This window comes from Orycteropus afer, unplaced genomic scaffold (assembly GCF_000298275.1).
Source record: "Orycteropus afer afer isolate SDZICR_OR568_19922 unplaced genomic scaffold, OryAfe1.0 scaffold00016, whole genome shotgun sequence".
In the NCBI taxonomy this organism is placed as follows: domain Eukaryota; kingdom Metazoa; phylum Chordata; class Mammalia; order Tubulidentata; family Orycteropodidae; genus Orycteropus; species Orycteropus afer.
In genome coordinates this window covers 5,766,116-5,791,646 of record NW_006921603.1, presented here as the reverse complement: position 1 = coordinate 5,791,646, position 25,531 = coordinate 5,766,116, and the positions used below count along the sequence as shown (strand labels likewise).

At 39.7% G+C, this 25,531-nt stretch overlaps 1 protein-coding gene across 1 annotated transcript in view; it reads left to right on the top strand.

Moving 5' to 3' along the window:
• The window catches only part of CCDC6 (coiled-coil domain containing 6), a 169,134-nt gene that overhangs the window by 116,830 nt on the left and 26,773 nt on the right, over window positions 1-25,531 (top strand). The window contains exons 4-6 of the mRNA XM_007958930.2: window positions 13,797-13,900; window positions 15,961-16,121; window positions 22,034-22,190. Coding sequence (XP_007957121.1) covers window positions 13,797-13,900; window positions 15,961-16,121; window positions 22,034-22,190 — 422 coding nt within the window. The remainder of the gene's footprint in view (window positions 1-13,796; window positions 13,901-15,960; window positions 16,122-22,033; window positions 22,191-25,531) is intronic.

Here is a 25,531-nt window from a genome sequence, read left to right as displayed (position 1 = left end):
AGATTATCTTCTGTGTCTGTGTTAATTGGTTTCCCTTTTCTTTGTTGAAGAGCGTCTGTGCAGTCCTTGTGCCTAGTCCACTATCTTCAATAGCTCTTCGCCCTTGCCCCATTTTTAAATTGGGTTATGTTTCACTTTCTGCTTAGTGCTCTTTGTCTTTTCAGTTTCTTCATCGCATTCTTTGAAGTACAAAAGTTTGAACACTTTCTACATAGTGTTCTTTGAAATACAAAATATTTTAATCTTGATGAAATCTAACATCAATTTTTCTTTTGTTGTTTTGTTTTTGGTGTGGTATCTGAGAATCCACTGTTAAACTGAAGGTGGTGAAGATTTACCCCTATGTTTTCTTGCTTACATTTAGGTCTTTGATCCGTTTTGAGTTAATTTCTTTTTTTATCTACAATGTGAGGTAGGGGTCTAACTTAATTGTTTTTTGACATATTGTTGCTATCTAGTTGTCCCAGCTAGTTCCTTCTTGAGCCTCAGTTTCCTCATTCTTAAAAGGCAGTAATAGCAAACCTATGTCAGGTAAAATAAATAAAAGAGAGTATAAGGAGATCCACGTAGTGGGTGGCACCTAATACTCAACATGGGGTAGCTGCCGCTATCAATTTAAAAAGCATCCTTATTTTGAACCTGCAGAAGGGATTTTAGAAGGCTTTCTGCCAGAGATTTGGCAGGGTTTGTTATTTTAGAAGGCTTTCTGCCAGGAATTTGACAGGGTTGGTTATTACATGTTTGTTTTGAAACTGTAGCTTAGATTATAATGGTTTTTTAAGTAGGCATCTCCCTATTTTTTGTAAAGCAGAACTTAACTAGGTTTAAGGTTCAGGCTTGGGCTCCTTTTGAAGTAGGCCCCAGTTAACTCATGCACCCAAAACTCTCATTGTAAGTTTATCTCACTGAAAGACAGGCCTTCTGCATGGACACTTTAATTATCAGACAGCTTTTATTTTTCTCTTAGATGCCAAATCTGGGATCCTTTCATTCTTCAAATAGGGAATGGTAACAGCTTGTTCTTTAAACTCTCTGAACTACAAATTGGTTCCATTGGTGTTTTCCAGTGTGTGAATTCATAGAATTCTGGAGTTGGAAGGCCATGCTGTGGGGAAGACTATCTCTTCTTGTTCCCAGACCCTAGTGATTGCTTAGGCCAGGGGATATTTGTGTAAATCCAGAGACTGCTTCCAGAGTATGGCAGTAATAGCCTTTTGTTCCTATTTCCCTCTACAACATTGGTACAGAGGAGGGAATATGGTAGGACTTGCTGCTTGGTGATAAACCAGTCCAGCCTGCAAGTAGCTCAACCTGTTCAATGTTCCCTTTTCGGAAATGGAAACCCAGAGAGATCAAGAGCCTTTCCTAAGTCACCCTGCTAAGGAGTAGCACTTGGTGGTGGTAGTAGTGGGATTGACTTCTTTTCTGGGTCTGGTGGTCTTTCCCTAGATCCAACTGGCTATGTAGCTTGTGCAGAGATAAAAGCAATATTATCTTATATATGTCTGGGAACTCTCCTTTCCTGTTCAAACTGCCTGTGTGTGTTCTTAGGAATTTATTTTAGTTAACCTTTTGACACTTATTTTGCAGTATAAATGCTTAATTAACTGAGAAAGACAATTTTATTAAGCAGATAGGAAAAAAAAGGAAAGCATGTTCAAAACAATGTAAAATTGTGAGGTCTTTGTGGCACACGGTATTTGTCTAATTCACTAGATAAAATGACTTTTATGCCATTATGGCTTTAAAAAATACATCTTTTTTATTGTGATTTGGGTGAAATTTACAGAGCAAATTGGTTTTCCACTTAACAATCTATACACATTTTGTTTTGTGACATTTACTGCACTCTCCAAACTTCCCACTTCTTATCCATGCTCACTCCTTCCTTGTGTCCTTCCTTCCCATCCCCTTCTACCTTCCTGGCTCTCTCTCTGGGCAAATGCTGCCCCTTTTATCACATATGGGGTTGCTATGAGTTGGAATTAACTTGATGTCAGTGGGTTTGGTTTTTTGGTTTGGTGATCTTATATGGTTGATTGCTCAAATGAGTGCATACTCTCCTGGTACTACTGTTCACCTTATAGGTCTGTCTATTGTTTGGCTGAGAGTTGAGCCACAAGGGTTGAGTTCAGTTTCCAGTTTGAAGGAAACTAAGGGCCATCATCTCAGAGGTTCCATCAGTCTTCATCTGACTAGTGAGATTTGGGCTCTTTTTCTTTTTGCAGTGTTTTAGCAGAAATTTATTATTTCTTATAAAAATATCCCTGTAGTTATAACAACAAAAACATTTTTTCGTAAGCCCAAGTTACATGGCAATATCTACAAAGCTAATAAACAAAACAAAACAAAAAAAAACTTCACTGCCTTCTAGTTAATTCCGACTCTTAGCTACCCCTCCTTGGGATTCCAAGGTGGTATCTCTATGGAAGTAGATTGCCTAGTCTTCCTTCTGAGGAGTGGCTGGTGGTTTGAACCAGCAGTCTTCTGGTTAGCACTCAAATGCCTTAGGTACTACAGCACCAGAGCTCCTACAAAGGTAAAACTCTATGCTAATTTACCTTTTTTTAAAAAATTATTTAATTTTTATTGTGAGTTGGGTGAAAGTTTACAGAGCAAATTTATTTTCCATACAACACTTCATACACATTTTGTTTCATGACATTGACTGCAATTCCCCACAATATAACATCTCTCTAACCACTTCCTCCCCATAGTTACCTCTTCCCTGTGTCCTTCCTTCTTATGCATTCCTGCCCCTTGAGCTATCTCTCTGCATAAACGTGCCCTTCTGTTCTCCCACGATTGATTGCTGTAAGGAATATATCTAAAAAACTCCAAACCAAACTCACTGACATCGAGTCAGATTTGACTCATAGCGACCCCTCCTTGGGTTTCCGAGGCAGTGTGTCACTATGGAAGTAGATTGCCCAACCTTCTTTCCAAGGATTGGCTGGTGGGTTTGAACTGCCAGCTTTCTGGTTAGCAGTCATATGCCTTAGGTAGGCACTATGCCACCAGAGTTCCTAGGAGTATATCTTCCTGATGTAAATGTTCACCCTATATGCCTATCTATTGTTTGGCTGGAAGCCATGGGAGTGAGTTTAGTTTCAGACCTGAAGAGTAACTAGGGGCCATAATCTCAGAGGTCTTACCAGGCTCTATCAGGCCTGTGAAGCTGGTCTTTTTTTTTTTTTTTTTAGTTTTGTTCCACATTGGTCTCCCACTCTATCCAAGATCTCCTGCACTGATCCCTTTCTGAGTGGTTGACAGTGGTATCCGGGCACTATCTAGTTCTTCTGGTCTCATGGTCATATAGGTTTAGGATTGCATGGTCTACTAGTCCCTTGGACTCACTGTTTCCATGCGTCTTTGGTTTTCTTCATTCTTCTTTGCTCTGGATGCGGAAAGATCAATTGTTGCATCTTAGATGGCCACTTACAAGCTTTTAAGACCCCAGTCACTACTCACCAAAATAGGATGTAGAACAATGTTTTCATGTAGTATGTTATGCCAATTGAGCTTCCTGTCCCCTGCGACCATTGTCCTGAAAAGATGAGGACTCTTTTTCAAAAGAACATTGGTGACTACTTTAAACTCATTTGAAGGTTTTTGTTCAAACATGTGATTACTGCACGTTTCTTATTTAGTACTCACATATTTTTAGATGATGGTAAGAATTTGGGATTTTTTTCTTAACTGGCAGGAAATCTTTATCTGAATGATATTTTCTGCCAATTAGGGAGGATTTTCCTTAATTTTCTGGTGAAGGATAACCAGCATCAAGAGGTATACACACATTAGTTTATTTATTAAGTGAAACTTAGCAGATATGAGTGCTTTCTATCCACATGGCTCATAAGATTATCTTGTGGAAAAGATGAAAGTAGTGGCTACATAACATATGACCTAGACACTGAAAGATTGTTACGTAGTACATTAGAAAAATAGTGGACTATCCAGAGTGTACTTTTCCTAGTTATACCAGGGATTTGTGGTGTGTTCTCCCCAAAGGACAGACACCCATATCTAAAGGGTGGGTTTATGTTTAGTAGGTGCCTTGGCTTCTTAATGCTGCTGTAACAGAAATACCACAAGGGGATGGCCTTAACAAACAGAAATCTAGTCTTTCGCAGTTTAGGAGGCTAGAAATCCAAACTCAGGGCGCTGGTTCCAGGGGAGGCTCTCTGTGCTCTGGGGGAGAATCCTCGTCTCTTTCAGCTTCTCTTCCTTGGTCTGTGGTGGTCTCTATTGACATCTGTCTTCCCCCTTTTGAGATTCCTTGTTTCTGTGCCTAATCTGTTCTTCTATTATCTTAAAAGTGATTGGCTTAAGACATACACCACGTGGATATGGACTCATTAACGTAACAAAGAAAACCAACCCTATTCCCAAATGGGTTTATAGCTACAGGTATAGGGGTTTGGATTTACAACACATATTTTTTGGGGAGAGAATTCAATCCTTAACAGTCAGGTGATTTCATTAGCATCCACTTATAATGACAATGCCCTGGCCCCTGTAAATTAGAGGAAATCTTTGAGGTTAAATCTGCCTTCATCTGTAGAAAATGCTGTGACTTCAAGCAAGACACGGAATCCCTTCTCTGATGATATCTAATTTGTAGGTTTGTTGTGAGGGTTAATCTTCTGACCTGCATTTCCTCACACACTCGGTAAACATGTTGTTGTTGTTATGTGCCATCCAGTAGGAGGGACTCATAGCGACCCCTCCGTGGGTTTCCAAGGCAGCATCACTACAGAAGTAGATTGCCCCATCTTCCTTCCAAGGAGTGGCTGGTAGGTTTGAACTGCCAGCCTTCTGGTTAGCATTCAAATACTTTAGGCACTATGCTAAACATAGCAATTCTTAATTCTCTGATGGAAAGTTGTTCAAATGTGAACTACGCAGTCAAGAAGAAGATTACGTGGTAATCCAATAACTAATGGTAAGTGATGATTTTGTAAATGTGTGCATGTATGTCCACACACACGTTTACAAAAACATCATGTATTTTATATATATATGACTAAAACAGGTTTCATGAAATATAATACTTATATGCTTTCCAATTTAATTTTAAAAAGAAACACATATTAGCAATTTCTATGGGATGAGAAGAGGGGGGAAGTGGAGAGTTGTTGCTTAAAGGATACTGAGTTTCTGTTTGAAGTGATGGAAAACTTTTGGAAATGGATAGTTGTGATGATAGCACAACCTGGTGAAAGTAATTAATGTTACTGAATTAAATGGTTAAAATCGAAAATGTTTTGTCATATATATTTTACCACATTAAAATAAAAAATAAATAAGTACAAGTCATGACTGACAAAGAACCTGCAGTTTGAAAAACATGCTGTGACATGCACAATGTTTCTTGCCTCCAGCTCTTCATGAATCTGTTTTCTGTCATGTTTGTGGATTTTTTTTTTTTTTTTTAATTGTGATTTGGATGAAAATTTACAGAGCAAATTCCCTTTCATTACAGCAGTCACATACACTTTGTCTCATGACATTGACCACAATTTACCACAATGCCACAGCTCCCCTCCCACTTCCTCCCCATAGTTAGCTCTTCCCTGTGTCCATCCCTCCATGCACTCCTGCCCCCTGAGCTGTCTCCCTGTGCATAAGGAGCCCTTCTTTCTTCCATGATTGTTCTTTCCAAGGAGTGTATCTACCTCAGGTAAGTGTTCAACTCATATGCCTGTCTTTTGTTTGGCTGGAAACCACAGGTGTGGGTTCAATTCCAGACCTGAAGGGCAGCTAGGGGCCATAGTCTCAGCGGTTCCACCAGGCTCTGTCAGGGCAAACCTGCGCCCCCCCCCCTTTTTTTTCTCCAGATGATTTTGAGTTTTGTTTGTGGAATATTTTTTCTCATGTTTCTTGACTTCCGTCCTCCAGTCAGTTAGGTGTCTATGCTATAGAGCGTTTCTATAATTTCAGTACTTCTCTTGTAACACTTAGTACAGGGCTTAATAAACTTTCTTTCCTGCAAGTTCCCTGTAAGGTAAATGAGAAGCAGGGACTGTATTGACCTTACAACTAGATCCCTGGTGACTCATATCTAGTAAGCTCTCCAAAAATTGTACCTGCTGCCATTAATAATGAAAGTTGCCATCTAATTTCTATGGTACTTTGCCGTACCCATCTTCCAAGAAAAAGAACATGCATGTTATTTGAGCCTCAAATGGCTCACCACCTTCCTTGAATCAGGTATGTGTCTCTTTAATTGACTCATTTATTTGTGCTCATATGTCATTTGTGACCTGGACCTTTTGACTTTCTCTCTTAGTCTTACTGTAGTTGATGCAATTGTATAACATGCATCCTGCATAAATTCAACACATCTTTATTATGCACCTGTTTTCTGCTGCAAACTTGACTGAGGAAGATGACAAAAAGTAACTGGCCTCCACGAGGCTGGTCCAGGGAGGCACATGGCTCTGGGGACAGTGAGAGATGGCAGCACAGAGTGCTATGGTGGAAGGGTGGCAGTGTGATCACCACCATGGGCCCTGTAATCAAGAAACCTATCTAAGGTGACCTGAGGCTCCTTAACACTTGCTGCACCAAGATCGGTGCAGAAGGAGACACATGCTGTCTAGACAGGTCTAAGTCCAGCTTGTTGGAGGGAAACAGAGATGTGAGAGGAGATAGACAGTAAATAGTACCTGATGGTTGCCTGGGATAGAGATGCTAAGAACAGAGAAAAGGAGTGAGGAAGTTGTAAAGCTGAATCCATCTTCTTTGATATTGGGGTTAGAGAGAGAAGGGATTGTTGCAGACTGATGTATGTTATTTGAGGATATAAGATAGCTTTACAGTGAGTATCATGCAGAAGGCAGTCAGGTAGCTCAGCCAATAAATAAATAAATAAATACATACATACATACATACTAAATCCATTGCCATCGAGTCAATTCTGACTCAGTGGCCCTATAGGACAGAGTAGAACTGCCCCATAGGGTTTCCCAGGCTGTAAATATTTTTGGAATCAGACTACCACATCTTTCTCCCGTGGATTGGCTGGTGGGTTTGAACTGCTGACCTTTTGGTTAGCAGCCTAACACTGAACCACTGTGCCAGTTACTCTTAAAGACCTATGTGCAATGGATGCCCAGTGCTTAACATTTGAGCCACTGGACACCAGGAGATTTGACAAGACCCCCACTTTCAGAGGCATTGCAGGGAGTGACACCCACTTATCACCTTCACCATACAGCAATGCACAGAGGCTGGTGTGTAGAATGATTTTAAATCTTCAGGACAGTTTTGTTTTTGTTCACATGTGTGTGTGTGTGTGTATGTATATTTATTAGTATATATATATACACACATACTTATACATATGCACACACACATACTGTGTGGCATTTTGAAAGCACCAATAATAACCATGCTTTTTGAGTGTTTACTTGCATTGTTGTCGTGTGCTGCTGAGTTGATTTAGACTCATAACTACACTATAGGACAGAGTAGAACTGCCTCATAGGTTCCTTGGCTGTAATCTTTATGAGAACGGGTTGGTTGTAAATCTTTTCTCCTGTGGAGCAGCTGGTGGGTTCAAACTTCTGACCTTTCATTTAACAGCTGACAACTTTATTATTGTGCCACCAGTGCTTCTCTTATTTGCATTAAGGAGATGCAGTTTAGTTTCCGCCATGCATATTTTATAGTTTGATTTCAAATACTAATGTCAAACTATGCAAGTCTTACATTTACATTGTAAAATAATTGGTTGCTTTTTATTTTTCCATTGCTCTTTAAAGAACATTTGGAGACATAAAAATAGAAAAATGAAGGGAAAAAGAAATATTGCCTAGACTGTAATCCCCCCAAAAGAACTGCTATTAATATTTTTCTTACTCATCCTCCCATTTTTTACCTTCTCTTCTTTCTCTTTTTCCTATTTCTATAATGCTAGTGTATCTGTAACTTGCTGTCCTACTTAGTACTTTTTTTAAAATAAAGCATCGTAACCTATATTTATACATTTGGACAAGTTGCATTGTGTCGAAGTCAGACATAACTTTAGTAAATGCTGAAGTCTGCTTGGTGGAAATTTGATTATAGAAAATTCTTGAAGAAATTTGGGTTGCTTGGGTACAAGCATCCCACGTGCTGTGTATTCAGAAGACTTGGAGAAAGAAGCCCCAGATTATAGCTGAAAATTAAATGGGGCTTTGTGCTTTGGAAGGATCCCTGAATGGCACAAATGGTTAAGCAGGTGGGTGCTAACCAAAAGGTTGGAGGGTCATACCTACCCAGAGATGCCTCAGAAGAATGCCCTAGTGACCTGCTTCCAAAAGGTCACAGCCATGAAACCATGCTGGAGCAGTTCTACTCTGCATACGTGGCTTCACCATGAGTTGGAATTGAGAAGTAGGCAAACTACAGTTATAGTATCCAAAAGAAGCCTCAGGAAGCTCTCTTTTCAGCTGCCTTGATTTGTTTTGCAACCCAGGAGCTGTCAGGATGTCATGAAGCACACTGGGAGGTTCCAGCTCTAGTCCTATGGAAGCAGACTCTGTCAGGGGACACAGATAAGTCTCTCTGCAGGATGTGAGAGAGGGGAAAAAATCCCCCTGAAATCCTTTTATAGATCCCATTTCAATTAAGTACAGAAACACCCTAAATTAACGGATGTACTATAGCTTAAATGATACTAGAAAGCTCACTTTTTAAAATTAGATTTCTTAATTTTGTTTTCTATTATAAAAATATTAAATGGTCATTAAACAGTGTGGAGGAGGAACAGGAAAAAGTAGGAAGTCATTATCCATATTTTATTTAAGTGACAAACCATATATTTTATGATATAATCCTTTCTGATTTTTTTCACCTATTTTTTGCCCCTCTGTCAATGTATTTCTGATATACATAGATAAATTCTTCCAGCTATAATTTTTACCCCCTAGACTTGGAAAGAAAGGAGACCAGTGGTATGGGGGTTAAGCACTCAGCTGCTAACCAAAAGGTTGGTGGTTCAAACCCACCACCTGCTATGCAGGGAAAAGATGTGGCAGTCTGCTTCTATAAAGATTACAGCCTTGGAAACCCTACGGGACAGTTCTGCTCTATCTTACAGGATCGCTATGAGTTGGAATTGACTTGATGACAACAGGTGTAAACTTGAAAATGTGTTTTTTTCTCACTTTTCCTCTTGCTCTTTACCAGTAGCTGTCCATTGTCACTTTCTGTAGTCAGCATTATGTGATTTATGGTAATGATCTAGAATGTGTTCTTAATTCTTGAAACCAGCAACTTGATTAATCAAATAGTTACCTTAGGGACTCTATGGTTGGCGAATACCTGTCTTAACTCACAAATAGGCTGCTTGATTTCATTAAAAAAAAAATTTTTTTTCTAGAAGGCAAGGGTCCTATGTCTTCCAGCCTAGAAAGAGAACTGCCAGGGCTGAGCAAAATTCCACTCATCACCTGAGCAGATACCAACAGAGGCTCTCCTGAAGTTGTACTCCACTTGTCTCTGTTTTAATTTGTGAAGGCTTTGCCATGGAGAGAGGACCATGATGCATTGTTCTCAGGTATCAGGTGCACATGATATATTTTCATAGCCACTTAAGAATCCTATCAATGACATCTTTCCAAAATATATGTCAAAGGTGATTAACTCAGATATATTCTATTGTCTTTGCTCTTGTGGTAGAAACAGAGCTGTTCATTTTTCTGACTTTAATGTAGTTATTTTCCAGATATTATTACTTTCCATCTTTCCAGGTGATTTTGATGACCCTGAGGTCAGCCTTCTGAACATTTGCGTACTTGCAGCATTACACAATGAGATAATAGATTAAAACCAAACTCACTGCCGCGGAGTCGGACCCAACTCATAGTGACCCCTTCTTGGGTTTCCAAGGCAGTATCGCTATGGAAGTAGAGTGTCCAATCTTCTTTCCAAGGAGTGGCTGGTGGGTTTGAACCACCAGCCTTCTGGTTAGCAGTCACATGTTTTAGGCAGTATGCCACCAGAGATTAGGCTGAATTACTAGTGACCACTAGAGTCCGTGGGTGGTGCAAACAGTCACCATAGTAAGTGCTTTTTACTGTATCTATGTTCTATTTATATGGTAGCTTTTATTTCATGGGCTTCTTTTTTTCTCTAATATGTGTAGACTAGTAAATGTCTTAGTTATAATGGGCCCCTTTCCAAAATATGGTTTTTAAGACAGCTTTTGAGTTTCAGAATATATTTTCCCATAGAAGCCATGATAAAATGGTGGTTAGACTAAAGCCTTCTAAAGGAGATTGAAAAAAATTATTGAAACCTTTCTGAAAAAAATTATTGAAACCTTTCAGAATCCTATAGCTGATCACAACAGTTAAGCTAAAGTTCTCATCAGGCTTTTTTTTTTTTTTTTTTTTACGCTAAGCATTTATCTTCCCTGCCTCCACCTTAGCATCATAAGCAACCAGTCTACCCCAACTCATGGTGCCATGTGTGTTAGAGTAGACCTGTGCTCCATAGGAGTTTTCATGGCTGATTTTTCCAGGAGTAGATTGTCAGATCTTTCTTCTGAGGTGCCTCTGGGTTGACTCAAACCTCCAACCTTTCAGTCAGCCACCATGCATATTAACCATTTGACCACCCGCATCTCGCTCCTAGCATGATAAACCACCAAAAACCAAACCCACTGCCACGGAGTCGGGCCCGACTCATAGTGACCCCTCCTTGGGTTTTTGAGGCAGTATCACTATGGAGGTAGACTGCCCAACCTTCCTTCCGAGGAGTGGCTGGTGGGTTTGAACTGCCAGTCTGCTGGTTAGCAGTCACATGTCTTAGGCACTACGCCACCAGAGCTCCTTCCTAGCATGGTAATCCCCCTTAAATGGAAAATACAGCAAGAAAGAAATGTGGTACTGTTGGGAGTCATTTCTTGGCTGCTCCCTACTTTTTCTGCTGCTTTGGTTGTGGTCAGTATCTGTCTGTTGAGATAGTAGGAGAGGCTATGAATTCAAATGAGCTAACTGATTTTTTTTTTTTTTACACTTAAGTTTGTCCATTGGAGGAATACTGTATTTATTCGGGGAACATAATAAAGAACTCTTAGTCTGATGTTAATTAATCTGCAATGAGAGAGCCAAAGAATATGGCAGTCCATTGAACTGACTTAATTACAAAACAGCTGTTGAAATGAGTAGTCTACAAACCAGGTATGTTCATTGGTACCAAGCACAGACAGAAGGGCCTTGGGTTAGCCTGAGACTTTGATATTTTGTGATATTTTGTCAAGGCCTGTAGCATGGACATAGAATAAAAAGAGTGACCAGATATATCTAGGAAGGAGATTGATAAGAATATTACAGAGACCACTATAAGAAAAGCAGTGTGTCACTGGTCTACCGTTTCCATTTGAAGCAAGAATTACTAACTTATTTCCCTGGAAACACTCAACATATACAGTCAGAGGTTAGGATTGATCAATGATCAGGACAATCAATCCAAGCACTGAAAATCTACTCTATCTGAATTGGTGGGATTGGCAGGATGGTATATTTGATGTGGAATTAGGTGGGCAGTGGGTGGGAAGGTGATGAGGAACTTGAGGAATTCAGAAAAGAAACCAAACTCATTGTCATGGATTTGGATCCAACCCATAGCGATCCCTCCTTGGGTTTCTGAAGCCGTATCACTACGGAAGTAGATTGCCTAACCTTCCTTCTGAGGAGTGGCTGGTGGGTTTGAACCACCAGCTTTCTGGATAGCAGTGAGATACCTTAGGCACTATGCCACCAGAGCTCCTATGGGAGGAATTAGGTGGTTTAATATGATTTCCTCTAATTATATTGTCCTTTAATGTTAGTGAGAACTCCTCAGCAATGCTGAGAAATTGAGTTTTTTTAAAAAAATGAAAAAACAAGGCAAGATAACTGCTCTTTCTTAAAAAAAAAAAAAAAAATCATACCAACTGCCATTGTGTTGATTCTGACTCATAGCAACTCTATAGGGCAGGATAGAACTACCCCATAGGGTTTCCATGGCTTTAAATCTGTATGGATGCAGACTGCCCCATCTTTCTCCCATAGAGTGGCTGGTGGGTTTGAACCTCTGAACTTTTGGATAGTAGCCAAATGCTTTACAACTATGGCACCAGACTAAAGATAAGGTTGACTCCTGTAGCACTGGCAGCCTACATAAATGAAATGCCAATGAATCCAGGTTATTGAGTTGGAGTCTGCTGTGCATTGAAAATAAATCTGTAAGCAAATGGGACAGCAAACCTAAGTTTTACAGTCAGGATCCCTGGATTGCTGAGTTAAACAGAAAATTCATAGCTGGCCAACACTACCAACAGGAGCCAAAAAGGATTGGAAATTCATGTACATTTTTTCAACCCATGTTTTCCTGCTCTCTCATCTCTTTCCTTATGCTCTCTAATCTCTTAGACTCCCTAAACTGTCCTTTATCCACTGACATCATCTACCCTCTACTCTGCCCCTCCAAGTATTGTTGGCAAAGGAGACAGATTTATAAAGGACAGCATAATATACCCCAACTCCTGTTTTCCCCTAAGACCCTCTGTCCTTGGTGGTTGGATAGAATGCAGTTCCTTTGGCTGTGATAGTGGCGAATATCCATTCCTATCCAGGTGCTATCACTTTGCTCAAGTGCTGTTATCTCTCAGGCCAGTGCTTTCCTCAACTCTAAAATGAAAGGTGGATTTAGATGATCTCTTGCTGCCATAGTGATACCGCCTCAGAAATCCAAGGAGGGGTCACTATGAGTCGGGTACTACTCAACCGCACTGCGTTTTGTTTTGTTTTTTGTTTTCTTACTGTGTCTAGTTCTGAATGTCTGTGACTGAACTGGCTGTGACTGAGGACAGCTGTCATCTTGGAACAGGACAGAGATGGTCAAATAGTTAGTGAAGAATAGTGAATATACCATTGAAGAATGTTGCATATACTGCCAGAAGAATGAACAATTCTGTCTTAGAAGAATACAGCCAGAAAACAACTTAGAAGCCAGGATAATGAGACTTCCCATGTGCTATGGACACGTTATCAGGAAGGACCAATCTGCAGAGAAGAACATCATGCTTTGAAAAATAGAGGGTCAAGGGAAAAGAGGAAGACCATTGATGAGATGGATGGACACAGTGGCTGCAACAGGGAGCTCTAGCATAACAGTGATTGTGGGGATGGTGTAGGACAGGCAGTGTTTCATTCTGTTCTACATACAGTCACTGTGATTCAGGACCAACGTGATGACATCTAACAACAGAACTGAGGGGACAAACCTGCATACATGGTATGGCCAGTGAACCAAAAGGAACTCTGGTAGCATAGTGCCTAAGGCACGTGACTACTAACCAGAAGGCTGGTGGTTCAAACCCATCAGTCACTCCTCGGAAGGAAGGTTGGGCAATCTACTTCTGTAGTGATACTGCCTCGAAAACCCAAGGAGTGGTCGCTATGAGTCGGGTCTGACTCAACGGCACACAACAACAACAACAACAACAGCGAACAAAAATTCCCCAGATTCTTCTTTAGGTGGACTTTCCATGTGCCTTGAATAAATGCTGAAACAAGAAATGATTCATGTACCAGAAAACAGTTAAGCATTAATGTCTATGAATGAATGAACTCTGTCTCAGTTTTCTCAATTACAGCTTAGGAAGTAGATGCAGTTTGTGTGTCTGTGCCAGAAAATTGGCCATTTCTTTGCAGTTTTCTCTGAGTGAAGAGGTCCTAATTGCTCAATCAGAGAATCTAATTACCAGAGTTTAAGTGGCTTATAAGTCTCAGTAAAACTTTTTTTCCTTCCTTTAGTTGAGACGTGAGAAGATTGACCTTGAAAATACATTGGAACAAGAACAGGAAGCACTAGTCAATCGTCTCTGGAAAAGGATGGATAAACTTGAAGCTGAAAAGCGGTTTGTTTATTCTTACTGTTACTTATTGGTGGGTGTATGTGTGGCTGTCTGTCTGTCTATCTGTCTGTCTATCTAGGGTAGTGTTCTGTGATTTTGGGAAAAGAACAAATGAACAAGGATTTGCTGGATACTTGTCATTTTAATTTGCTAGTGAAAAAAGAATGTTGAAAGGCTTCTGAACTATTCCCATGTTAGTTACCTCTTTATTCTCCATCTTACTATCCCAGTATGATTTGTTTTCATTTGATGTTATAAGGCTGTGACGAAATAAATCATGAGTGCTATTGTTCATCTTTAAACTGTTCTAAAGGATGCAGTTTTAACTTCCACTTTATTAAATTAGCATCTTCAGTTGGTCTCCAAAGGACTTAAGATGTGCTGTTAATTATTACATCTCTGAAATTTACTTAATTAGGAAGGCTGAGATTTCAATAGAAGAGTTGCTATTTGTTTTTAAAACTTCCTGTAAAGAAATACTTGTATTTATTTAAGGTTAAGATTCTTTGAGTTACATATATATATGTAGATGTGAAATGTCATTCAATTCAACAGCAAGTGTTTCTTGAACCCCTTTGTGCAAGATACTAGCAGATCCTTATTTTAAAGTACTGCATGCTTTGGGAGTGGTGGGGTAAGGCTTTTAAGAATGATAAGTAGGTTCTGTATGCAGAATGTGTATATGGACATAGAAGGTGAGGTTCATGAAAATGTGTATTAATCTACTCACCAAAGGTTTTCTGCTTGTTAACCAAAGTCCTTTTGCCATAAGTGTTTGGTTTAGATGAATGTCGATAAATTGTTTTGAGTTCATCTCTAGATCTGCAGAATATAGACATACCAATATAGCTTGAAGAAAAAGGAATATTAAAGATATACCATATCTACAAGGGAATATTCAATTTAGTATTCAAACTCTGCATTACTGTAGTGGTAGTAATAAATAGAACTGTGAAAAATTATTTAACGTAACAAATGTAGAAACCATTATAATATTTAGCCTATCAGTTTTTTCAGTAATGATGGCTTGGAGGTAATTCAGTTTGTCCCTGGACAAACTCAGAAGTAAAGGGTTAAAAGCAAAACCAAACCAAAGAACCCAGCAGCTTATAGAAGGGAACAGAGATCTGTTTCTTTGCAGAATGCCGTTGGAGAGCTTACCTATACTAGTATCAAATTATCAGGTTGAACGATATGAAATTGTCATTTTTATGGGTCAAAAGCTATTGGGCATTAGCACTCTCACATGATTCAACCTAATACCGACAATTGGTGGTGCCACCTTCTCTCCCAGTGTGATTTCTGCTGCAGTCGGAAACAAAGGGCCCTCAGTCCACGTCTTCCGACCTGTTTTATAAGAGGGGATTTTAGAAATTAAGTCCTTTTCTCACTGTAGGAACTAAATCTTTATGTAATTTCAACCTCTGACTTCTAAGGACATTCACAGTAAACAAAACCTAAACCAGCCGCCATCGACTTGATTTCAACTGATGGCTGTCCTGTGTGTGCCAGAGTAGAATTGTCCTCCATAGTTTCAATAGCTGTGACTTTTTGGACGTAGGTTGCCAGGACTTTTTTCTGAGGCACCATTGGGTGAATTTTTACCACCAGCTACTGGGATGGTAGACAAGTGCTTAACTGTTTGTGCCACCCAGGGACTCTGACTGACATCCATGGTAGATAATTCATAAGTTCCAACCAAATAACTGAGAGAGAGGAATTTGGTGCCCTGAAACCAACATGCTGAACATTTAAACCAGCAGATAATTCTGAAAGCCTGCTGTATACCAGGAATAATAAGAGCTACATTTTAAATGTACAATTAACACTGGCCGTTTGAAAGCAAACAAGCAAACAAAAAAAGAGAGTGAATCTTTTAATTCTGTCCTTTGATCTGAGATCCTTGGTAAGGGCAATCAGAAATTGATGTAAAATAAGAGTTAAGCAGCCTTGTGGATAGTGGCAATTAGAAGAGCTTGCTTTGAAAACAAGCTCTGTAGCCAGTATTTTATCTTTTAAAGGCAAACTGTTTCTTACTGTTGGAATTTTTCTTTTCAATGAAGAATCCTGCAGGAGAAATTAGACCAGCCCGTCTCTGCTCCACCATCACCCAGAGATATCTCCATGGAGATTGACTCACCAGAAAACATGATGCGTCACATCAGGTTTTTAAAGAATGAAGTGGAGAGGCTGAAGAAGCAGCTGAGAGCTGCTCAGTTACAGCGTACGTAGCTCCTGGTTTCATTGGTTTTACGTCATAGAATTAATAAATTCACCAAATGCAGGATAGTACTGATATTTGCCTTTGGTTTTACATTAATCAAATTCACATCGTGTTTTATTACAGATTACATGTTTACATAAATCTATATCTCCTATCACTCCTGTCATAAATTATGTTAGTTTAAGCCACCAAGTTTATAATAATTTATTACAACCAAAAATATAAAAAAATAAAACCAAACTCACTGCCACTGAGTCAATTCTGACTCATAGTGACCCCCACTGGGTTTCTAAGGCTGTAAATCTTTACAGAAGCAGACTGCCTCATCTTTCTTCTGTGGAGCAGCTGCTGGGTTGGAACCACCAACCTTCTGGTTAATAGCCAAGTGCCTTAACCACCACACCACGAGAGCTCCTTAAAGGTTACACAGATGATCTTTTTCCTGCCTCCCCCAAACGAAAGGCCTCACATATTTGTTACTGAGCTAACTTACTAATGCAGAGACATACAAACAAAAGAACCAGATTTTTCCCAGTGCAGTGTGTTCAGTTGTTCAGATGGTGGTAAAGGGTGAGCTTTGTGTGGTGAGATGCTGGTGACTTGCATAGAGCACTAGTCTGTGTGCTGTCACATGCGCACCTCCTCACAGACCCAGCTTTGTTCTTCTTCAGTGTCTCTTCTTGGAGTTGTACTTGTTTTTATTACTAGTTTTCATTCAAATCCACTGAGGACTGAGACAATTCACCTTTTGTTTCTTGACCCAGAATCTTGATTCTGAAAGTCTCATGAGAAGACATGGTGAAGCTGAAAATTAGTTGCCCACACCACAGTGGCAGAGAGAGGAAGAGGGACTTCACAGATTATTTTGATGCATCATCCCGGGTGCACCTCCAGACCAGAACATGCAATGAACTGCAGCGAGTAAAATCTAAAAGACAAGAATTGCTGACGTTTTAAATGTACATTCTGCTTGACCCAGGATAAATTCACTTCCTACAACTCGTCCTGAAGGTGTTCTTACACAGATGTCAAATATATATACAGGGAGTTTTTTGGGGGGAGGGGGCATTTTTTTATTGAGGTAAATTTCACATAATGTAAAATTAACCTTTAACAATTTTAAAGAGAACAATTCAATGGCACTTAGTACATTTACAGTATTGTGCAGTCATCACATCTCTTTAGTTCCAAGACATTTTCATCACCCCAGAAAGGAACCCTTTACCCGTTAGGCAATCTTGAAGTAAATGATTTTATTATTATTGCAGTAGATGATGTATTACAGTAAAGAGCTCTGGTAGTAGGGCAGGACAAACAGCTTAAAATACTTTTAGAACATAATTCAAATAATTTCAGGAGAGTTTAGAGACCAGAGGTAATATTTTTTATATTCCCCTGTTCCCTTATGTTCATCTCCAGGATCTTGCTAACAAGAACATTGCAAGAGCCTGCAATACATTTTTGGAGCATTCAGGCAGAGAATAGTTCACCTTTTTTCCTATTAAATTTAGCTCGGCTGACATTCATTCATTGTACTTGAAGAAGAAATGCTTTAAAAATTTATACGACTGTTTTGGAAAAGGGCAGGATGTTGAGCTGGAAATCAAAGGAACTAGATTTCTGAATACGTGATTAAGTCTTTGCATTTTCTTGCATCTCTCTTATTTCTTCTTTTACTCCACTGAAATATATATATATTTTTTGACCTGACATGACAGTGAAAGGTTTGCAGTGAAAAATAAAGTTTCCCTCTTACCCTGTTCCTCAGCCAACCATAATTATAATTTTTTATGTATTCTTTGAGATACATATATGACTGTGTATAAACTTCTTTTATACAAATATTAGCACTATGAACATTTTCTTGTACCTTTCAATTTTCACTTACATCTGAAGTTTTTCCACAGTACAGTGTTTAAGCACTCAGCTACTAACTGAAAGGTCAGAGGTTCTAATCCACCAGCCACTCTGTGCGAGAAACATGTGGCAGTCAGCTTCCATAAAGATATACAGTCTTGGAAAGCTTTTATCTAACTTCTAGGATTGGCATCGACTCTACAGCACATAACAACAACAGTACATATAGAGTTGCCTTACTCTCATTTTTAAAGGCTACATAGTATTCAGTTGTATAGATTTACTGTAGTTTATTTAACTAGTCATACCAATGGACGTTTTTAGATGGTTTTTGGAACTTTTACTATTTTAGGTAATGCTGCAATAAACATCCCTCACACATACTTGACACCTGTGCAAGAATACCTTCAAGATACATTCCAGAAAATGAATTGCTGGGTCAAGTGAATGTACATTTAAGTAGTTCTTGTCTTTGCCTCTCTAAAGTTCCTTGCACATTCTAGTCCCATGCTATGTCTGGATGGGACATCAGGATCATCTGTGGAACCTTTAAAAAACACAGTGTATCAGTTTCCTATGGTTGTTGTAACAAACTATCACAAACTTTGTGGTCTAAAACACCACAGATATATTATCTTACAGTTTTGGAGGTTCTGAGTCCAAAATGGGCCCCGCTGGGCTATAGTCAAGGTGTTGGCAGAGCTGATTCCTTCTGGAAGCTTCTAGTGGGAGAATCCATTTTCTTGCTTTTTCCAGCTTCTGGAGGCCACCTGCATTTCTTGGCTCGAAGCCCTTTCTTCCCACCTCTGTTTTCATGGTCACATTTCCTTTTCACTCTGACTCTCCTGGTTCCTCTTTGAAGGCCCCTCCTAATGACATTTGGCAGAATAATCTCCCCATTTAAGGTCCTTAACTTAATACATACATAAAGTCCCTTTAACCGTGGAAGGTAATATATTCACAGGTTTTATGGATAAGGATGTGGACATATTTGGTAGGACATTATTCTCTCTCATATTTCTTAATCCAGGGGTGGTTTATTCCAGAGGTAGAACCTGCTCTTTTTTTTTTTTTTTTTTAAATTGATACAGGCAATTCTAATGTGTAGCCCAAGTTGAAAATTGCTATATATATTCCATGAAAACAAATGAGATAAATCAAAGCATGCTCCAATATTAACTATTTTAGTATTTATTTTCTTTATTGGGCGAATTTATTTCAGCACCTTTCAGAAGTCTTTTTAGTGCCACCAGTTTGTGGTTTTCTTCCTCATATGGACTTGCTTTGTTGTGCCTCAAGCAAAATTTTTAGAAAAAATTTTCATTCTCTCTGCTTGTTCCCGAGATCAAGTCATTATTTGATCTGTGAAGGGACTGCGGATAACAACAGAGCACCCATTAGTGTTGTTTTGATTCTGTGCAGCAGAAATGAGCTGAACTGAAGCAGCAGTGAGTGGCACTTGGCTGCTTCCTGTGGTTTGGATTGGGTTTAGAGGATGACTTAATGACTCTTCTGCATCCATCTGCCTCATGCTCCTTAGCTCCAAGGGATGCAGCTGTGGCAGTTGGTCCCTCAGCCTACAAGCTCAACTAAACTTGATCCTTTCTCCTAGGAGTTTTCAACTTTGGCAGAACATTGCAATCACCTGGGGGGCTTTTAACCTACCTCTGCTGAGGCCTCACCTTCAGGGATTCTGATTTAATAGGTCTGGAGTGGGAGGCCACATTGGTATTTTCTAGCCAAGCACTTGAAAGGGAATGCAAAATGTGAAGACCACTTTTGGGTCACTGGGGAACCACTCTGGAGTATCTGGAAGTCATCCTCAATTGCTACTCTCTTTGACTACATGTTGTGAGATAGTTGATGATGAAGGAAGTCTAAGCTGGAGCTGCTAAGTAGTACTAGGGGGCTCTGTTTGAGAGAAGGTAGGAGGCCCCACTCAAGCAACTCATGCTAGTAAACCCGTCTGTGATGTAGCTTAAAATCACCAGATGTGGAGGTGTGCCAGCAGAGGGCACTCAAGGAATGCCATGATGCAGCCATGTGCCTGAGTCTGAAACACCTGGAGGTGTGGGTCAGCATGCCACCTTTCTGCCTCCAGTTTCTGTGTTAATTGCTCAACTACCAGAAGTCTTCCGGCCATCTACACTGAGATCTAAACTGTCTATTGATTATTTTTGAGGATCCCCTTGCTGATTCCCCAGACATTAATGTATTGCTATTTTCTTTGAAAGATAAAGACAAAATAGTTCTTAAATTATTGTTCTTGGAGACTCATGAATCCTCAATTCAGAAGCTTTGCTATTTATGGGAAAGAAAGGCAACTTGCTCTCACAGTCACCCTTCTGGGTCCAAAAACAGTACATACTCCAAGGGAGGTGGCAATCTAGTGCTTCCTTAGAGCTAGTGAAAAATTCTGCATGCTTGCATGTTTGGGGTGGAATAATTTCAATCGTTTATATTAAAAGTGTATTTTGTAAGTATTTTCCCAGCATGCCTTCAATTAAGGAGATTTTTTGCATCTGGATTAGCCAGCAGGGGTTCTGGCTACATTGAAAACAACTGAGGGATTTAGTGTTTTGTGTACATAATAGTATTTAATAATTTTAGTATTTTTTTTTTTTAATTTCTAAAATAAGCATATTTGAGAATGTTCATGTATTCTGTAATGATGCTGCCTTGGAAATCATTATGTCAGATCATCACAGAGTTGTTTATATGTATCTGTAACTAATTTGATGACGCCTGGGAGTTCTGGAAGGGTCAGTCTGTGGGAGGGAAATGGTTAACATGGCATTCAGCTCCTTTCATCTTTGTTAAATTTCTTTCTTCAGTGTGGAGCAATGGCCTGTAAGACTCTCTCTTGGACGTATTCATGGCTACTCTGAATTTGTGGTTATTTTTTTAGAAAAGAGAAATATATGGAGATTGTGCTTTGCCTAAGTTCATGGGCTGAGACAGGGAAAAGGGAGGAAGCAAGGAGATGGGTAAACACTGAGTTTTGTATTTGTTTTGTTTTGGTGACTAGTAACAACAGATTTTGTAGGGGTAAACCAGAAAAAGAGGGACCATGTTTTTCAGTAACTGGAAGAGTACTGGAATATGGCACGGAATCCCAGGAAGAATAACCTCAGACGGGCAGGGGCTGCCACAGCTCCAGGGATGCAGCAGCAGCAGGTTGTCTAGAGCCTTCTGTCAGTTCCACTGACATGTGAACATGTCAGTTCCACATTTCAGATTCTGGGAGAGGGAATCCAATTGGCTCAGCCTTGGTCCAGTGCCCAGCCCTGGGGTCATGAGCCCTGACCTGGAAGACAGATGCTAAAGTAGAAACCTTGATATATGCAGACAGCTCCTGAGCAAGAAGTATTTGTCATAAGTAAAACACCACTCCAAAAGGTGTTGACTGTACAGGTGGCTCAGAAGAGATGCAGATGAGTTAAGGAAACATGATTGTGTGCACATCAAAAATCAGAATTGTTTGAAATAATCCATCTAAGGTTTTCTTGATCACTATGTCAATTTTGATTATTTTAAAAAAGAGTATGAACCGTTCTGGAGAGTGGTCTTTTAGTACAATGTTCTCAAGTGTGCTTCCAATACTGTGTAAGGTGAAGGTGCTAACAAGTGTTACAGGCTCCCACAGAGGACTTGGCCATGTTGCATCCTGGAGGGGCAAGAGAACTGATGCTTTCAGGGAAGGCTGTGGTCAAAATCTCTGTCCCCAACTTGGCTCCCTGGCTTCAGGCTGCAGTAGCATAGGGAAGAGCTCTAATAGTCACCACAGCCAAATGTAGCTGTAGTTCCACAAATTCATCTTCCCCTTATAACAGATTAGAATGCACATGAAAGGGAGTGAAGATGCCTAACCTCACCTCACAGACTTTTATTTATTTTTCTAAATGTAAATCATCGGTAACCTTTGATCCTTCAGGTGTGCTTGAAATTCAAGAACCCGTGTGTGAGAACTACTGCAGTCATTGTCATTGTCATTTTTTTAAGATATGGGAATGAGTGAGAGGAGTATGCTTTAATTGAGAGCTCTGGCTTTTCAGATTCAGAGAAAATGGCACAATATCTGGAGGAGGAACGCCACATGAGGGAAGAGAACTTGAGGCTGCAAAGGAAGCTGCAGAGGGAAATGGAGAGAAGAGAGGCCCTCTGTCGACAGCTCTCCGAGAGTGAGTCCAGCTTAGAAATGGACGATGAGAGGTATGTGCATGTCTTCCGATCTCGGCAGATAAACCGTGCTGCCAGAGTCCTTTCTGCATCCCGTTAGGTGTGGAGAGAGGTGGCTTACGCATTTTATTTGTTGAACCACCACCACATGAAACTGGATGCTGAGAATGGGACAAATGAAGAAGATTGAACATTCTTTAATATAATAAGAAGGGGGAAAGATTATAACCTTTCCAAAATTACATGGTTTTGAGAGAAACAGAGGCAGGGTTACATGTGGGGAGGCAGAGTTCAAGTTTGATGGTAACGAGTATTTTTTTAAAAATCTAGTTGAGATAGGGCCTGTTTAAAGCATGGAAAACATCCTAATTCATAACAAGCCATGGTGCAGCTGAGGAGACAAGAGCGTACATGTGTTTAAAGAACCAACAGAAGAAAGGTGGAGGTTGTTGGAAAATGGAGTCCTTAATGCACTTGATAATTTTCGAGCCATTTTATAGCTACTTTGAAGAAATAAATGCAATGCATCAAGCTCTCTCATTGTCCCACTGTGGAATAGGCTGAACTTAGAGAGTCATCTGTAGGCTAACGGGAGGAAATAGTCTCAACATTTGTCTCTCATTCAAACCTCCTTCCCTTCCCCCCCTTTCTCCCTCCCTCCCTCAGTAGCTTTGTATTATAAAACTATCACCCTTATATTCCAAATTTCACTGATCGTTTTCTGACAGAATCCCATTCTACTTAAAATACTTATCCTCTGAGAAGTACATTAGTAAAAACATTGGCTAGAACACTAAATAACTATTTTTTCAGATATGAAGGACTGCTTCTTAAATTCATTAATTTAATAGACCAGACCCATGTTAACATACATGGCACCCTTTAACCACTCTGGGTAAGACATCATTTAACTCTGAGGGACAAGTTCTTTTGACTACACTGACAATACTAAACAATACTTTTTAGGTCATACTATCCCAGGTAAAATACAGCTGCCCAATTAATACTTCTCCTGTCTCTGCTCTGAATAGTGATGTCACACTTGGGAGAAATAAAGTAGTCTGATAAAGTAAACTTAGATATCTACAGGTGTATTTATTCTTCCTTAAAGACCAAGAACCAGTCTAAGCTGCCTAACTGGACTATAGAGAACAGTCCAACATTTTGTTATCATGATGGGTTGCTTTAAAAAGAGTAGGGGGAATTAATGGCAGGGTTAAATTGCTTGGCTGTTAACCAAAAGGTTGGTGGTTCGAACCAGAATAAAGATGTGTCAGTTCACTTCCATAAAGACTCCAGCCTTAGAAACCCTGTGGAGCAGTTCTACTCTGTCCTATAGGATCACTCTGAGTTGAAATCAACTTGATGGTAACGAGTATTTTTTTTTTAATCTAGTTGAGATAGGGGCAATGGTGATTCAGTGGTAGGGTTCTTGCCTCCCGTGTGGGGAACCTGGATTTGATTTCCAGCCAATGAGCCTCATGTATTGCCAACAGCCATCTGTCAGTGGAGGCTTGCATAGTGTTAGGATGTTGAACAGGTTTCAACAGACCTTCTGGATTAAGACAGAGTAGGAAGAAAGGCCCAGTGATCTATTTTGAACAATCAGCCAAAGAAAACCCTTTGGATCACAAAAGTTTGGTCTATAACCAATCATGGGAGTGGTGCACGACTGGGCAATGTTTTATTTTGTTGTGCATGAGGTTGCCATGCGGTGGGGCCAACTAGACTGCAGCTACAAACAATGACATATCTAGTGAGAGAGACATGTCAAGTTAGGGTGGTAGGTTTTGTTCCAGTGAAATAAAACTAAGTAGAAGATGGCTAGTTGAAGTGACTGATCGAATAGCAGGGCTTAGGCCTCATGGAGTTATGATGGATGCACATGTGAGCATTTCTTCCTCGGGTTTATTAGAAAGTCTCTCAAGCAGAAATTTCTCCTACGCAGCATTCTGTGTCTGGTTTACAAAGTGAAAGCTGTTATTCATCATGATCACACTTCAGCATTCTCAGGTCCCATGTGACTCCTGAATCCAGGAACAAGCTAGCGTCAGCATGATGTGGTTAAGTGTGGTCCTGGAGTAGGTGCTCTGTACTCATGTCTTTTATTGCATATTAATGTGCAATTATTTGTTAACCAAAACTTGCCTTGTAAACTGTGGTCATTTCAGTTCATGGAGATATAGATTGTTAAACTTTAATTGGATGACATAATTCTCTCTGGGCTTGTTTGGTTTTGAGTTTTAAATAACAATCTAAATGTAGCTATTAAAACACTCTTCTGTCAGTTTGTCCTATGGTGTCTTGGTGTTGTGATCCTGGAAGCTATGTCACTGATATTTCAAATACCAGTAGGGTCACGTATGGTAGACAGGTTTTAGTGGAGCTTCCAGACTAAGATAGATGAGCAAGAAAGGCATAGCAGTCCATTTCTTAATGAATTGGTCACTGAAAACCTTGTGAATAACAGTGAAACATTGTCTGATACAGTGCCTGAAGATGAGCCCTTCAGGCTGAGAGGCACTCAAAATATGACTGGGAAAGAGTGCCTCCTCAAAGTAGAGACAAACTTAATGATGTAGATAGAGTAAAGCTTTTGGTTCCTTCATTTACTGGATGTATTATGACTCAAAATAAGAAGAAATAGCTGTAAAACATCCATTAATAATCAGAATATGGAATGTACAAAGTATAAACTAGAAAAATTGGAAGTTGTGAAAAATAAAATGGAATACATAAAAGTCAATGTCCTAGATATTAGTGAGCTAAAATGGAGGGGTATTGGCCATTGTGAATTGGACAACCATATGATCTATCCTGGGGATGACAAACAGAGGAAGAATGGTGTTGCATTCCTTGTCAAAGAGTGTTTCAAGATCTATCCTGAAGTACAATGCTGCCAGTGATAGGATAATATCCATATGCTTACAAGGAAGACCAGTTGATACTACTACTATTTGAATTTATGCACCAACCACTAAAGTCAAAGATGAAGACACTGAAGATTTTTACCAACTTCTGCAGTCTGACATTGACCAAACATGCAATCAAGATGCATTGATAAGTACTGGTTATTGGAATGGGAAAGTTGGAAACAAAGAAGAAGCAGTGGTAGTTGGAAATAGAAATGATAGTGATAGAAATGATGCCAGAGATCACCTGATAGAATTTTGCAAGACCAACAACTTATTCTTTTCACAGCATAAACAGCGGCTATATATGTGGAGTTTGCCAGATGAAATAAACAGGCATCAAAGCCACTACATCTGTGGAAAGGGGTGATGGGAAAGCTCAGTGTCATCAGTGAGAATAGTGCTAGGGGCTGACTGTGGAACAGACCATCAGTTGCTTATACGCAAGTTTAAGTTAAAGGT